Raw genomic sequence first — 17,171 nt, forward strand, 5'->3', positions numbered from 1 at the left:
ATGTTTTGCACTTGATAAAGTATTCCGAGGAGGCTTTTAGTAACTTTTGTCACCAAACAATCTGTCAATGACATGATGGCAGCCAACAAGACCCAGCAGAGCCTTTGGAGCCCTGAGCAGTCCCGTTCACAGATGTTACTCATAACTCTCCTTCTTTGTCTTCATTACCATTCATCTCTCGACAGAGCCGCGCGTTGGCCCCACTCTCATAAATTTCTCCTCTGTGAATCTGTTCACGTCACGGGGTCAGTGGATTGTTTATAAACAGCTGTGATTTGCTCCCAAATACCATTTGTGCGTGTGTGTGCACAAGCAGTCGTGTTCCTGGGGATGCACAAATGTGTGCATCCTTGGTGAGCAATCATTAGTGATTAGTGTTTAAAACCTGTAATTGACCCTACTTGGCTCACTTGGTGTTTTCTTCCACCTACTGTACCTGTTTTCCCAACACACACACACACACACACACACACACTCATAGCTGCCTTCCTTCCTGCTACCTCTGACTCACTGGAGCTGCAGGGAACACGCACAGCAGTGTCTTAATAAGGAATCGTCAAGCCGCAGGAAGTTGATGAGAACTGTTACGACAGTTATTACCATTACTGCTGCAATACAGCCCATGCATAATAATCACCGAGCAAACATTGTGCTTCGTGTCACATGTGTAGCTCAGTTAAGGGTTTTGTTTTTTGTTTTTTTTTTCCAGGCTATTCAGTATTTGCACTTGTGTTACGGCGAATCCCCACGCCAACAGAGTAATTACTGCTTTGGCTCCATCCCTACTGGCATGTGTTTGTGCCCGCAGAGCCAGGCAGGTTGTCTAGAATAGATTATTGAAGTCTTAATGTGGACGTCATCGGTCGTTGTGTTGCCTCTGAGGTCCGGGGTTCCACTCCCAGTAATGGACCTTATTTGAGGGTGGTTCATTTCATGCCTCTCTACAGCCATTAATGTTCAGAGGGGTGATCTGAGGCTGCTCACTTCAAAGGCTCAGACAAGGTTGCGTTCAGGTATGATGAAAGGTGACATCTGGTGCTACCCTGTGGACACGGCAGTCTGTTGAAGGCTCTGTAAACTCTCTGCTCATCTATATCAGGGAGAGTGTGTATGTGTGCCTTTCTCTCCTCTGCAGTCTGGATTTGTCTACTTTCTGTGGGTTGGCGGGGTCAGGAAACAGCCTTTCTTGGTTTAAAAACCAGCAGGGTTTTTGTTTATGTGACAGTGAAATAGTGTAGTGTGTGTCGGAGCAGCATCTGTGGGTGAAGCTTTGTACGCTTACTCATTAAAAACTGGAACTCTGTGAAGTCTTTTGTTTCTCCTGTTTTTCTGTTTTGTTTGTCTTGTGTTTTTTTTATGGCAGAAGATAAAATGGGAATTAGAGGTCCGACCGATTTCTTTCAGTCACATCATGACAAGTTTTCTATTCTTTTTCATCTCATGCTGTGCCCCCCCAGGTTTTGTAACCTCTCCACCATCTGAAGCTACAATTCATACACTCACTAGCTCTTTTCCATCTGTCATTTTATCACTCTTTCTCCAGCACTTTTCATGTCTCTAGCTTGGTAACCTAATCTGCACTGCATTGTATGTTCTTTTTTTACAGGAGTTCGCATGTTGGATGGGGAGGTGACAGACGTGGTGGAGGCCCACTCTCTTAGCCTCAATCCTCAGCACATACACATTTACAGTGCCAGCTGGGGCCCAGAGGACGATGGCAAGTCACTGGACGGCCCTGCCAAGCTCGCCAAGGAGGCTTTCCTCCAGGGAATCACCAAGGTCAGTCAGAACATAAGCTCGGACTTTTAATCGACTAACATCTACCCCATTTTTTACTTCAAGCGTCACTATCAAACTGATATCAGCTTTGAAAAGGTTTGACGTAGCCTTTGTCCTTTTCTTGTCGAGAAATAGATGAGACGATCAATACCACTCTCATGTCTGTATGAAATACGACACTGAAGCCATCTTGGAAACAGTTAGCTTGGCTCTGCCCAAAAGTAGCAAAATGTGCCTGCCAGCACCTCTAAAGGTCACTAGTTTGTGTAATCCATACAAAAAACAAAGCATGAAAGGAACAGTTCACCATGTTACTGGGATTATGTGCTGTTCTCGTGTCGAAGTCAGTTTCAAACAGTGTTTCCCATACCATTGCCCTCGCTGTTGGGGTGAGGGCATCGCAGAGATAGATGTGAGGTTGAATTGAAGTTAAGCATTGCAGAAAATGACTGTTTGGAGTTTGGGATGAATATGTGCTCAGGTTAAAGCAGCTACAAGGAAATTTTAACTGGTTATCAAACAATCTCAGTTTAATACTGACACCGCTATATGAGCATAAGTAAATGAGACCATCAGCGAGAAGATTCTGTTTAGTTATTCTTAATGCCTGTCCTCGGGCCTGATTCCCCACATAAGCAGACGAAACAATTGACCACATGCAGACTGGAAGAGCTATTTTTTATCTCTACATTTTTCCAGGCAAAGTTTCACAGTGAGTAGTAAAGGAAACAAGAAATGTTTCAGTATTTTTTGTGGTTATGGCTGATATTGAGGCAGGATTAGTAGTGAGAAATAGAAAAAGACGGTAGAGCTAAAAGGGACAGTGATAGAGCACGGACAAAAACACGAGGCAACCTTGGTCGGCCATTCAAGAGATGGAGAGAATTGCAGGTTCTGAAATGTTTCAGAAGTGATCCTAAATTGGCCGGCCTCCTCCTAGACAGGTATGTAATGTGTACATGTAATATTAAAAGGGAATGTTTCTGTTGTTAGTTGGAGGCTTATATGTAACCGAAATACACGAACAGTACTTAAATGTTTCACTGTCGTCATATTACAATTATAAATCTTACATGGCCACAAATAGATAAGAGATAAAACTTTGTTAATCCCACGCTGGGGAAATTAAATTGTTCTTGCAGCAAACAATAGAAAATAGACGTATGAAGAGTCAATAAATAAGTTATACAGAATAAAACATCACACAACAGCTATGTAAATGTACATTATATAAGTGTATGAGAATACTGCTACACAAGAGTATAAAAATATATGTTGCCTTCAGATAATGGGATAATAAATGCAGTGTTAATAATATTGCACAGTAGAAGAAAATACACAGTTAAAAATATGTAATATTGCACAATATATTAAGGATATGATGTTGGCATAAATAACAAACAGTAGATTTGTGATGCACCAGAATCAACACAAAATGAAAGTTCCTTGTAGCTGCTCTAAGGTAGAGAAGATAAGACGTTATTGATCCCACGCCTGGGAAATTAATTTGTTACAGCAAGAATGGAAAGAAGAGAAACAAGAACAAGTAGAACAAGTAAACAATAAAAACATACAAATAAAATCAGCTATAGAGGCTATGTACATCTTATACAAAAGAGTGTAAAAAGTATTGCCTTGTGGAGAATGGCTCTATTTCACAGTGGAGAGGGAAACACAAATCGATACTGGAAAGACGCCTCATACAGTACCAGGACTAGTAACTCCCTGTAGTCTCCAATGGTAGCCTGGCAACTGGTCCCAGCCAAGAAATGGTATGGCACATAACCCTTAGTATTTATTCATTTTTAAACTTCAGCTGTTGTACAGATTAAGCAAACAAGATATAACTTGTTAATTACTGAGATGAGGATTTTCTCACCTTTGAACAAAGCTAGGCTCGCTGTTTCTCCCTGATTCCAGTCTCGTGCTAAGCTAAGCTAACCGGCTCCTTATTCCAGCTTCATATTTACCATGCAGGAATGAGAGCAGTCTCAAGTCTCTGTAACTCTGAGCAAGGAAGCGAATACATCAAGCACATTTCCCAAAACATCTAACTATTCCTGTTAAGATACATATGGAGCAGTTTCTCTCACGCCAGTAACAAAAGGCTGCTGGAAATCATGAGGTCTGAGCATTTTTCTACCTACACAATTAAAACTGTACAAATATTAAATGGAAGCTATGTCCCTCTGAGATGTACTGCAGAAAAGGACAATCTCAAGGTGAGTTTGTTAATTGCCCTCTAACTGGTCCTTTAGGTTTGATAGACTAAGACATTCAGGAGTATGACATATTGTCTAATAATGTCTATAATGCCATCATTTCTCATGTGTCAGCATGCTACATCAAAAGATGTGTGTAGAGCAGCTAAATGATAAATGTGAGATGGGAGAAAAAAGAAACGGAGCAGCAGGCACTGATGCAGAACAATAGTTAGATTCAAAGGCCGCAGTAATTAGTGTATAAATGAATGAAACTGCAGATTTTCTTCGGAAAAGAATGAGTCATACGTCACGTCATGAAATGTGAAATGCTCCACATAGCACGGTGTGTTAGTGAGGAATAATAGCCTGACAGCAGCACAACAGGACCTTTCTGGTTCAGCTTGTGTTCTGGCAGCGAGATAACCCCTGGCACTGAAGTGTTATCGTCTGGCCTCGGTAACCTGCAGCAAAGGCAACATCGGGTCAGAAGTTGGGCTGAAGGTTCAGGAGTATTAGCCAGAGCTTTTAGACTGTTAGTGTTTGAATATAGTACGATTCAGACAGCATTTGTGAGATGGAGATATAGGAATCTATGACGAAAATTAAATAGATAATCCTATAATAAAAAAAAAAAACTGGCTCAAATCTCTGTTTAGGTCAAATTGAGGTCCCTTTGTACGTGTAGTGTTTGATAAACCATGCCACAACAAACTGTACTGCAACAACATGGATCCTGTATCTGTATATTTGTCAAGGCTGTGAAGCCAAAATAGCGGAACTGATGATGTGACAGGACTTTTGTTTCTTTAACAGACAGACCAGACTCAAGCAAGCAGAGAGCAAAACAGACAGACAATCACAATCTTTAACAACAGGAGTAGTAAAACAGTCCTGCACCTTTTTCCATCAAACACTCCGACTGACAACAACACATTTTTATCTCCCTCGTTTTTTATGGTTTTGTGTCTGTGGGTGAACGAGAGAGTGGAAGAAGAAATGGTATCTACTTTTCTCTCTCTCCGTGTTAATTCCTTGCTTGCTGTCAGCTGTTCCATTGCTCTGCACTCTGTATGTGGGAATCGAAGAGGTCCTTCCACTTTCTTTTATCTGTGTCCTTCATCATATGTATTTCTTAGCTTCTAGTTTTGTTCTCCAAAATGAATTTGCTATCCTCCCACTTGGTTCAAACTGTAGGTGGAAGAAGAAAAGTTGTCTTTGTTGTCTTTCAGTTTTATTCTGAATGTCACAGTGTCTGTGTTGCTTCTTTCACACTTTGAAGAATTTTACTTGAATTGTTTAATTAGCGCTTGAATGCCAGGGTGCGATTAATCCCGAATAGAAATGCGAGTTGTCAGTAAATTATGATAATAATCTTTGTTTGCTTTTTCCAACAAACACTTAAAAAGTGTCTCACAAAAGAATAAATCAAAGACACAGAGATAACAAGGTCTAACAAAGGAGAAGAAGTACTTGCTAAATACATATTTTTTGAAGTAGAAAAGCATAATAAAACATGGCAACAAAAGTAAAACTAATTAAAAGCCTGTTTAAAAAATTTGTCCGCAAGACATTAACAAAAGGACACTGAGGTTGTTCTCTACCCAGAGGCTATATCAGAGCTGTATGACCACAGATGCCCGATGCCCCCTGTCTCCCCGGGGACAGTCGGCAAAAACTGGTCAGCAGACCTCAGGCTACTGTCAGCTATATATTGAAACAAAGAAGGTCAGCAGTGTAGGAAGGGGGCAAACCAACCCTTGCCTTAGAAATAAGCAGTAAAACTTACAAATCGATGCTAAAGGCCATAGGTAACCAGTGCAGAGAGGCCAGGATTTAGAAAATGTGCAAAGATTTTCCACAATTTATGATGTCCTGGCAGCCGTGTTTTGCACAAGCTGAAGGCAGTCCATCGATTTCTGGGGCATTCCAGAGAATAAAGAGTTGCAGTAGTCTAATCAGCTGGAGACAAAAAAGAAAAAAGCATTTGTGTGTCTTGCAGCAAAAGGAACAATCTAATCTTAGAGATGTTCCCGGGCTGGCAAAGGACACCCTTTGTTGCTTTGCTAAAATGTGAAGTGAAATGTGAGTCAGGAACCAGCCTGAGATTTCTAGCCTCCTGTACTAAACTATGTCTCATGTAGTGTGTGTATTTTAGGAGCATACAATCTCACTGCCAGATATCATGTTGTCATTTATCATGAATTGTATTCAGCTTGAGTGGATTTTGTAATTACATTTCTTCTGTTTGCTATCCGATGTTCTGCTGCAGTAAGTCGCCTGACATTGTGATGTATTAATAAGAGTTGGGCCTAAAGCGGTTCACTGTTTCTGAACGAGAGCACGTAAGTGGCAAGGCGTTTAAGCAGTGAGACAAACGCCTTTGTCAAAGGCAATTTTTCACACTTGGACCAGTTTTTGTTTGTCTCTCTCTCTTGACCTGTTCTGTGCATGTCTGTTAATCACAACTATATGTGAGCGTATATGTGTTTCTATACCACAGGGACGCGGCAAACTAGGCTCCATCTTTGTGTGGGCTTCAGGGAACGGTGGTCGGGAGCAGGACAGCTGTAACTGTGATGGCTACACCAACAGCATATACACCCTGTCCATCAGCAGCACCACGCAGTCCGGCAACGTGCCGTGGTACAGCGAGCCCTGCTCTTCCACCCTCGCTACCACCTTCAGCTCTGGAAACCCGGGGGAGAAACAGATAGTGGGTGTAAACACACACAAGCTCACACTTTATACATCTCAGATTGTGTGTAGGTTGTTTCCACACTTCAAATCTTTAGCACACTATAAAAGTCAGCATTGCAAAAATAAACGTACATCTCATAGCTTGCGTCGGCCTTACCAGTCAGCCAAAGTTGGCGCAAGTACATCCAAAACGAACCCATTTTCGACTGTACATGCACATTAATCTTGTCTTCCTCAAATCAAGAATAGGCATCAAACTGTCAAAATCAGAATGGCATACAGCGAGCAAACACTGAGAGATGCCCCATGCTTCCTTCAAGCTGCTTGTCAGCTGAAGAAAGACTTGCCTCGGGGACATAGACAACATAAAACAACGATAAATCTGCCATTCCTTCCAAAATACACCAGAGGTATGCCGCAGGCAGCAAACACAACTCATCAAATAGATGAAATTGAAGTCATTTTCAAGTGTGCCACATCCGTTGCTTTATATTGTTGCTTTGTATTGATGCTTTGTCAGAAGCTGTCATTTGCTGTATCAGTTGTTCATACAGCTTTATTTTATTCACTAGCATTTATGGTCAATTTGTAGGATTTTTGTGTTTGGTACATTATTTGTCCGACATGGACTCACAAATAGCTCATTTAGTGGCCGGATTTGGCTACCTGACTTCTCTTGAATTACTGGGATGTGTTGGCTGGGTATGTAGAAAATTAAACTGGAAATTCTTCGTACAGATAATGGTCATTAGTGCCACAATCGTCAGGCCAAAAGTTCCAAACCAAGAATCTGTCCCTAACCTTCACAGCTCGCCTTGCCCTCCGGCTTCTTGTCATTTCTGACGTGTCCCACCGTGACCCAGACAGGCCTCATTAGCTTTCTGGCGCAGGCAGAAAGTGGAGTGCTAACATACTTTGTCTCACCACCACCAACCGATCTGGCTGGGCTGATTTGGCTGACATTCACCGCCCGGGCTGTGACCCTTTGGCAGGGATCCACAGACCTGAGACTGACCCTACCTGCTCATTCTCTCCTCCTCCTCCTCCCCATCTCTAATCGCTACAGGCAGAGCTCCCGTTGTCCCGGTCCTTCCCTGTCTAACTCTCAACCTCTCTCACCATGAACTTCGCTCACGCTGAAGTGGGAAACTCGATGTGTCATATTAACTGCGTTTCTCCCTCTGTATTTCTATCTCTTCTCCTGTCTCCAAGGTGACCACAGACCTGAGGCAAAAATGCACAGACTCTCACACAGGGACGTCTGCTTCGGCTCCACTGGCTGCCGGGATCATCGCTCTGGCTCTGGAGGCCAAGTGAGTGAGAACGACACAGCCTTCTCCTCTAACCATGGGGCCATTATTGTAGTCAACCCTGAAGCCAATAGGCTTTAACAGTAAAAACTCAAGACAACAAGACGACACTTTTTAAATTTCATTTCATTCTAAACATCATTCGTTATGCTCTACTGTGCACCCGTGGTAGCTGTGTGTGTGTGCACTCGCATCTGCAAGTGTGCACGCACGTCTGGGAGTCGGCGTTGGCCTAAATCCCAGCCCAGAAATTCTTTCCTCAGCAAATTAAGCTTTTGATAATCAGTTAATTAGCAAGACAAATCAGCAGCTGCAGCCCACACAGACATCTGAATACCTGTAGGGCCAGTACTGAAGATTTTAAACTTGAGAATGTCTCTCGTTATCGCTCACTTAGGACTCCAGGTGTCAGAATCCAAGTTTCTGTCATCCGCTCTAATGTGTTCTCCATTATGTTCGTATCTTTAGTCATATCTTGTGCGTGTTAAGGCCTCTTATCAGTCAGCAGTCCTCCGCTCATGCGTAATTTCCCTTAATTTCCACATTAGCGATTAGCTGTCAGGTGTCAAATCAAATCCAGTATTACCTCACAGCCCAGTTTCAGTTCAGGTCTACATGCTCAGCGACACAGGTTTATCTCTGCACTGTCACCTCTGATGTCATAGGAGCTGACTGACAGATAAGGTTTACGCTATATAGACTATCTCTCACTTCCAATGCCAAACTAGAGTCTGTATTTGTCAGTGAACCCCCCCATCACCACCATCCTGACAGGCAGCAGTAATAACTGTGTTGCTAGTTTATCAGACTGGGACCACACTGGAATTCACAGAGATGGAATCATTTAATAGGCAGAGTGTTTGGCTTTCTGGTGTTTTATTATTTTCCTCTTCGCTCTCAGCTGAGGTGACATTGAGTAGATGGGTGATCTTGTCCATTAATAACACATGAGAGGATGTGAGATGTGACTGCTGATGCGGAGGTGATGCGCCACAGTGCAATTCTGTGTTTCTATTTCTGTCAGCTGTGGTGTTGCACCAACGTGATTCATGGTTTGATTATCTTAACCCACGGAGCAGTGTTTCTCTCATTGGTGACTCAAAGGCTTCTTCTCTGAATGCTTCTCTACTGTATATATAAATATATATATATGTGTGTGTGTGTGCATATATATATATATATATATATGCTTTTCTTTTTTTTAAGAAAAAAGAAGAAAAACTTTTTATTGGACATCTACTGTGTGGAAGGTGACCCCATGTCTGAAATCCCAGACCTCATTAGAAACTATCATTACAGAGTGGTCTAGACGCAGTCCTCCACGGTATTGTATCCACTATGTTCCCTGACCTTTCAACGCAGTAGGTTATGATGTACCTTTAATACTGGTGTGCTACTCTGGTGTTAAACTATAATGTGAGCCCATGCCTTTGTTATGGTTGAATGACATATCCCTCAGGGCTTCCTCTATCTCTCAGTATAATATTTCAGAAATGTATGGCTGTCCTTACTGTATATGCTCGACTGGATCACATTTCAGGTGTGTCCACAGACTCCTGACCTTTTCCATATCCCATATCTCCTAACTTTTCTCTGCTGTATTAAGGTCAGCGAAACCTGGCTTTTTTCATAATGTGCATAATGTAGAAAGTAATACCCTCAGCTATTACATGACAGAAAGTCAGTGCAGTTCACTCAGCTTTCCTCCCTGTATCTGTGCAGCATGAACCTGACCTGGAGGGACATGCAGCACCTGGTGGTGAGAACGTCCCAGCCCGGGCACCTCAGCGCCGTAGACTGGAAGACCAACGGAGTGGGACGCAGAGGTAGAGGCTGGCTCATCCAAATCAAGCACAGATGGCATTATGTGACGCTATATTTGTGCCTCTATCCTGAGCACAGAGGGACATTTTGAACACAGAAAAAAGATTTTTTTAGAAGCACATAAATGATATTTGATTAAAGCAAAACAAAAATCTATTCTGCGCACTGTAAATTATTTGCATGTTGGCTATTATGCACATTTACATTACGCAGCCTCTCTCACTTGTTGCATGCTTCATGCCCCCTGATCTGTGCACCCTCAAATCCTTGGATCTGTGCGCTCTCAGGTTTGCCTGCAGTCTGACAAAGGGTTATAGTTTGTCACAGTTTCAGCCAAGCAAGTATTTGGGGTGAAATATTTAAATAACTTTTGACTGGCTTTTGCCTCCACTCGCTAGTTGGATTATTAGTTATTCGGGAAATTGGGAACCACTGGGAGAATAAGCAGGCACACTGCTGTAAGTGGTTAATACAGGTTTCCTGAACCTTAATGAAAATCTACTTAGAAGTCTCTACTTTGCCATCGTGGGTAGATAAGCAGTAGCAAACTAAGATAGTCATGACTGGTAATTTCCAATCCAATTGAAATAGAGTTGCATGTTTTCTGTCTGCTACAGCTTACAAATCTTCCCTGTAAATGACTCATTCTGTGTTGTGAAAAAAATGAGTCACCATCAGGGAGAAATTTCTAATTTTTTGGTTTCATGATGGCAGCCCTAGTATTCTTGCATCATTTCATCAGAATACCGGTAATTCTCCATGCACTCAGATGAAAAATGTGTTTCCATACAGCCATTTAAATTCACTTCACTTTAAGCCATATTTGCACAAAGCAGTTACATCAGCTTTCTCTCACAGGCAGACAGTCATACTGACTAACAGCCAGACAGCAGCCAGCTACACACACACACACATACACACACAAGAGCCACAGACCTTGAAAAACAACCGACAGTTGCTTTCCTGCTAAAGTCTCCTTCTTACCTAACCTACAAACATGGGCATGTCCTGTCCTTTGCCACCAAGCATGCAAGACAAGAAGGGGAAAAGTGCACCACTAATGTCATTTTCCAGGCTAGTGAGCTAATTAGCTGCTCAGCTGCAGCGCATTAAACAGCGTGTAAACTTACCTGCAAATATCACTTTGGTCCATTTAGATTCTGTTGTGGTCCTTACCCTCCAGCACCCCTGCTTACAGCACGCTGTCTGCCCATGGTTTGTACGCTACAGCACAAGTTTGTTTAGTTTGTCTGTAGTTCAGAATCATATTTTTTTTGCAAAGTAGGTTTTCAGAGACAAGGAATTTTCCCTGGTATTTTGGTGCATAAAAACAAACATAGTAAGAGAATAAAAAAGACAAAAAGCAAGTACTGCAAAAGTCAACAAACAGAAATAGAAAACAGAAAAAACATTTCTGAAGGAACTGCATTGATGCTCGTGGCCTCGGGCCTGAGGAACAAATATAACACCAACACAGTTACTGTAAAGAGGTGATAGCTGACTGACTGTAATTTCTCTATCTGTGATGTAATCTCATTGCCATCACCCACCAACCTACGTCTATCTCTCTCTTTCTTAACCTTTTTATCTGCACAGTGAGTCATTCGTACGGTTATGGACTCCTAGATGCAGGTGCGATGGTAGCTTTGGCACAGAACTGGACCACGGTGGTACCACAGCATCAGTGTGTTCACACCATGCTCGCAGAACCAAGGTGAGAGGGGTGACTCGAAGTCTCTGTGTGTGTGTGTGTGTGTGTGTGTGTGTGTGTGTGTGTAAACTGCAGTGAGTTTTAGTCTCATTATGAGCACTTGCTGTTCTGTCATCCAGCTCAGCCTGATAGATGTCATCTTTTTCTGCTCGGAGCTGGGACGGCCGTGTAGATTTACAGCACAGCGAGATTATCTGTGTCCGTTTCTGCAGCCACACAACATTAAACACTCTCCCCTCCACTTGTCAAACCTGCAGAGACATCGGGAATAAGCTGGTGTTCAGCAAGAGCGTGGATGCCTGCTGGGGACGACCGGAGTACGTCAGCTCTCTGGAACACGTTCAAGCTCGCCTCACTCTGTCCCACAACCAGAGAGGAAAATTGGCCATTCATCTCATCAGCCCACTGGGCACGCGCTCCACCCTGCTGTTCCCCAGGTACACAGCAAAGCACACCACTATGCACACCAACAGTCAGACCCTAACCTAAAGCTCTCTTTGCCTACGTCTCTTTCACATGCACAATGTGCACGTATGTGTGTGTACCTCAGCTTTACCACGGATACTCCCACAAGCATACTCTCCGGGAAAAAATACGCTTTCGGCTTTTTTCTGCTTTCCACGGAAAAAAAATAACACAAACACCTTCACCTCTCCCCATTTCTCTCAGGCCCAATGACTTCTCCTCAGAGGGCTTCAACGACTGGGCCTTCATGACCACCCACTCGTGGGACGAGGACCCTCAGGGGGAATGGACCCTGGAAATTGAGAACGTGGCAGCTAATGGACGAGACTATGGTAACCCCACTCATGGCCATTAACTGTTCATTCTGGTCACATCGCATGAAACCCACATTCATGCCATCATTAACTGCCCCCTCATCAACTCAAGTCCTCTCGCATATTTTTCATGCTTCTCTAAATAGCCTCTCCTCAGTCACCCTTTTCTTCTGTCCCTCTCTAATGATTCAGTTCGTACCGTTTTTTGGTACCAGGGGGAGCGGCTCTCAGAAGCACATCCGGATTAAAACCCAACAGCTGCCGGGCAGAGAAATATTCTACAAGAATGTGTTCGGCAACCCTTTGATTATCAACTTTTGAATCCTGACAATGTTTTTTTTTTTTTTTAGCAGCTGTCAGGCTGCATTTTCTTTCAAAAGGCAAACAGCAGCATATTGTCCAGAAGAGTTACCTCGTTAAGTCCTAGAGCTTTCCTGTGGTTTTTGTTTACACTGAGCAGCCAAGGAAATGAGACATGAACGCATCTCCATCCTCTGCTGATGCTGATCCTCCTCCAATGTCCTGTTCCTTTCCTTCCATCCCCGTATCCTCCTCTCAGCCACTTCACACTGTCTGCCCTCTGAGAAGTGTAACATTGACATTCCCGTCCACGGCTTAATATCCCTCCCCCTCTCTGCCCTTCTCTCTCAGGTGTGTTGAGTCAGTTCACCCTCATCCTGTGGGGTACTGGACCCAGCGTCGTCAACCCCTCGTCATCTGACTTCCCGCGGCCGTCCAACAACAGCTGCAAGACCTTTGATGCTCAGCAGATCTGTATCGGTGAGATCATTCGTGCTTCCGCCAACACTAAAAAACAGGAGCCAATTAAATTGAATGGGCTTGTATGTATCAGCATTGGCACAAAGTCATTGTTACAAAACAGGCTTCTGGTCAGACCGTGCTGGGTATTTCAACTTGTGAAAAGCGAGTGTTGTGAATACAGATTGGCCGTTTGCAAGCCTCTCGTACATTTGTTTACGCCGCACTCTGAATATGCACACTGCCATATGTCATATTAGTTTAAATCAGAGTGTGGGACGTATGGAGAAGCAGCAGGGGAGATTCAAACTGCGTCAGTGCGAGAGGTGCTACGTTGTCAACAACTGTTGAGGAGGATGACTCCCTCATTGAAAGGCAGATGAGGTCGGAAGCTTCGCTCTGCTTCCAAGCATTCAGGCGCTTTCCTCTTAATCATTCCAGGCTTTGCTATAATTTAGTGAGAATCTACATTTCAATAGTTGCTGCTTACACTTTATTTTGCAGGGCCCCAGTGTCCTGATAACTTTCCAGAAATGAACTGAAAGGTTCCTGGAAAGGACTTTGTAATTTGGTGATAATTATGTAGAGAGAGAGAATTAGTACAAAGTCTTTTAACAGATGAACTGTCTCTCAGTCAGTCACAGGAGATCAGTAGAAAAGCTGAAGTGTAAAAGTTTGTCTTTCTGCATGATTGTAAATTACAGTCAAGCTTACAATTTAAGAAATATAAAGACTACGGTTTCTAATAAATAAAAGGATATTTCCATGAATCTAAATGGATCTTGGTTTTTCCGGCCATTAAGATTTCCTCTCAAGGAAATCAACAACTGCTTATAGACTTAGCCCAACTCTCTATTTCCCTATCAAGAAACGTTGATTAATTCATTAGTCTAACAACAGAAAATTAATTTTCAACTAATGATAATCAACTGATCCTTTGAGTTATTTTTCATGCTAAAATAGCAGAAGGAAAAGTTCCAGCCTTTCCTCGTCTTACACTATTGTAGCCTGAAAGATTTGGGGGTTTTGGACTCTTGGTCTGACAAGAAAAGCTGCTGAAGACACGACTTTGGGCTTTGGGAAAATGTGATGGCCATTCTTCACTGTTTTCTGGCCTTTTACAGAGCAAATGATTAATCAATGAATCAAGAAAACAAACAGCAGATGATGAAAAAAATGTGTTTGCTGCATAAATTGTATCCACTGCAGTTCCTGTCAGTCACCTTCCAGGGAAACTGTGAGGACACTATGGGAGCAGTTATTCATAGATTCCATTTGCATCATGTTTTATTGGATCTCATGAGACGTTATGTTTTCATCTCCCACGCTCCATCTAGAGTGCAGCCCCGGCTTCTCCCTCTTCCTCCAGGGCTGTGTGAAGTTGTGTCCGCCGGGCTTCACCTCGGGGCCGCAGCTCCTCAACCTCTCGCTGGAGAACTGGGTGGACCTGTCCTCCGTCCAGGCCTGCCTGCCCTGCAACCCCGCCTGCCTCACCTGCTCTGGCACCGGGCCGACAGACTGCCTGTCCTGCCCGCCTCACAGCCACCTGGTCCTCACCTCCTGCCTGCACCAGAACCAGGTCCAACGTAAATCTCCTCTAGCTGGGGGAGTCCAGGGCGACGGAGCTCAGCCGGAGGGGGGGATCCCAGCGGCGGACGATGAGAGCGGAGAGGACGAGGAACCCCCGGGGCTCGGCGTAGCTCCGGCCACTCAGCTGCCTGCCGTCGTGGCCGTGCTCAGCTGTGCCTTCATCCTGGCTGCCTTCATTGGGGTCTTCCTCTCATTACAGATGCGCTCAGGCGGCGCCTCTTTGGGCTGGAGGACCAAACTGCCCTGTGCGTATTCAGAGACGAGGGGGGTGCGGGTGGGCTTTGGTTTTGGATTCGGCCAAGGACGGGAGAGGAAGGCGCGAATATGCTACAAGGGGATCCCCACTGTGTGGGGGGATGAGGACATGATCGCCTACCAGTCTGAATCAGACAGCGAGGAAGTGGACGGTCACAGCGAGAGGACAGCTTTTATCAAGACGCAGAGCTCGATCTAACCGAGCTGACATCTGCTGTAGTGGTGCCTGACACCACGACATCCTGCATCAGAATTAGATGTGACTGTATGGAGCGGGTACATTAGGGAGAATCACACAGGCTCAGAAAAAACACAAAGCGCAGGCCTTACTGTCCCATCAGCAGCCCGTCCAGATGCATTACGGAGTCAGTCTGTTCTTTTTTCATCTATTTATTTGTTAATTTATCTTATTTGATTAATATTTTGATGTCCGATGTATTCATTATGCATTTGACGCTTCCTCACCAGTTCAAGGTGTTATGCAACTGCTTATTTTTACTTTAATGACCTTCCTGACCTTATTCTGTCCCATTTAAGGAGTTTTTGAGGAGTGTTTCAGAAATGTTGTTCTGCTCTCCCACAAAGTATGGGGGCTCACAACAGGCAAAAAGGTCAAAATCAAAGCAGCAGAGGCTGAGCTATCATGACTGCTGGTCAAAAGCCCCGAGTCCTACGTTTCCCACAATCCAACTCAATAGCATCATGTGTTAGAGCCCTCCTGTGGGTACATGTCTTTGAAGCACCACAGCTTTAGTAAATGTAGTCTCCAAGCCCACTAACCATTCAGAGCTCAGAATAACCCTCGTGATATCTTTGCTGTTATTTTCTCAGCCTTATCAAAGCTCCTTCAGCACTAAAGAAGATATTATAACTGTTGTGACGGGCTGAGAAGTGCTCTCTGTGATGAGTAAACTGAACTTGATGTGTAAAATGAGCGGAGTGTCCCTCTACACCAGTAAAGTGCATTACTTTTCCAAATATGCATTGATTCATCCCCAATGCAAACATCTGGCACATCAGCACAGGCACAGTCTGATTAAATTGGCGCTATATTTGATCAGATTCCTTTCAGATTGCGGGCCAGGGGTCGCAAAGTCGACATGCTGTTCATTAATAGTAAGAAAACTTTAAATTGAGGATTTCTGCAGCGTACTGGGACAGCATAATAAAACATCCCTCAAGCTGTTTGATAAGCGGGAAGCTGTGGAGGATACTCTGTTTTCAATCAAGGCACAGTGGGAATTGCCACGGCAGCACAGACATATCAGATTTATCAGTCACAAAATCTCATTGACTTGTAGAAGAGCAGTCCTGTTTTTGAATTAAATTTAGAAAAGGAAAAAAAAAAAAAAAAAACGCTCAGCCCAAAGCTTCTTGGCTGACCTTTACAACATGTTTCTACTTGGTTGCAGCTGGTAAGAAATAAGATCATTTTCTCTTCATTTTCCCCACAGAGCACATATTGATTTTGGGGCTTCTCTCCCAGAACGTCTTCATCAGTTGTAAAGCTCTTTCCCTTTCGATTGTGAGCGCCATACATCGAACCACAAACACCTGCTTTATTTCCCATCTACAACAACGAAAACTTGCCGCCGTACAAGCTGAATCAAAGCCGTCAGATCTAATGCCAGAATGGCAACATTGATAAAGAAATGAAGAGATCTTGTCTCGCATTTTCTATGTTTGTTTTATATCCTTTTTTATTTAACTGACAGTGGATGTTAATATTGTGGAGATCAGTTTCATGCTGGAATAAAATGACTTTGGCTGTTGCATAGATACTGTACACTGTGTGTGCCTTTACTGCCAGATTGGTAAACCTTTAGGGTTTTGTGCATCTTAAATGCAGCCCCGACATACAAGCACAGATGGCTCATCCCTTCTTCATGGCCGTACATCATTGTTGCAAGCGTGTTTACTCCGGGCGTTAGCTTTAACGGGGTGCCAGCGTTCTCCCTCCCATCCAGTTGCGGCGAGCACGCTGCCAAAAAAACCTCAGAGAAGCTGTTTTCTCAAGCTTCAATCTGGTGGCCCCTTAAAGTTTAAATTAATATAAATGGAAGAGGTTTGTTTGCATACAGGAAAACAATGCCCTCCGGTAGCAGCTTTGTTCATTAGCAGCTTTCCTCTGTAACACCCTCTACAGAGGCAGGTAACTGGGTTCATGGGTGAAGGTACATTCATTCTGTGGCCCATAATTAGATCTGCCGGGAGAACTCGCTGCACAATTCAGCGCTCCTCGGATGTGTCATGCTTTGCATTA

The 17,171-nt window shown here is 43.7% G+C and overlaps 1 protein-coding gene across 1 annotated transcript in view; it reads left to right on the top strand.

The window, feature by feature from the left end:
- furinb (furin (paired basic amino acid cleaving enzyme) b) overlaps positions 1–16,687 on the top strand; it is a 77,725-nt gene extending 61,038 nt beyond the window's left edge. Inside the window, exons 8-16 of the mRNA XM_041938557.1 lie at positions 1,607–1,779; positions 6,484–6,696; positions 7,893–7,993; positions 9,713–9,816; positions 11,411–11,528; positions 11,783–11,962; positions 12,195–12,322; positions 12,956–13,084; positions 14,401–16,687. Coding sequence (XP_041794491.1) covers positions 1,607–1,779; positions 6,484–6,696; positions 7,893–7,993; positions 9,713–9,816; positions 11,411–11,528; positions 11,783–11,962; positions 12,195–12,322; positions 12,956–13,084; positions 14,401–15,107 — 1,853 coding nt within the window. The 3' untranslated portion in view covers positions 15,108–16,687. The remainder of the gene's footprint in view (positions 1–1,606; positions 1,780–6,483; positions 6,697–7,892; positions 7,994–9,712; positions 9,817–11,410; positions 11,529–11,782; positions 11,963–12,194; positions 12,323–12,955; positions 13,085–14,400) is intronic.
- Positions 16,688–17,171: the final 484 nt, after the last annotated feature.

This window comes from Chelmon rostratus, chromosome 6 (genome assembly GCF_017976325.1).
Source record: "Chelmon rostratus isolate fCheRos1 chromosome 6, fCheRos1.pri, whole genome shotgun sequence".
Classification (NCBI taxonomy): Eukaryota; Metazoa; Chordata; class Actinopteri; order Chaetodontiformes; family Chaetodontidae; genus Chelmon; species Chelmon rostratus.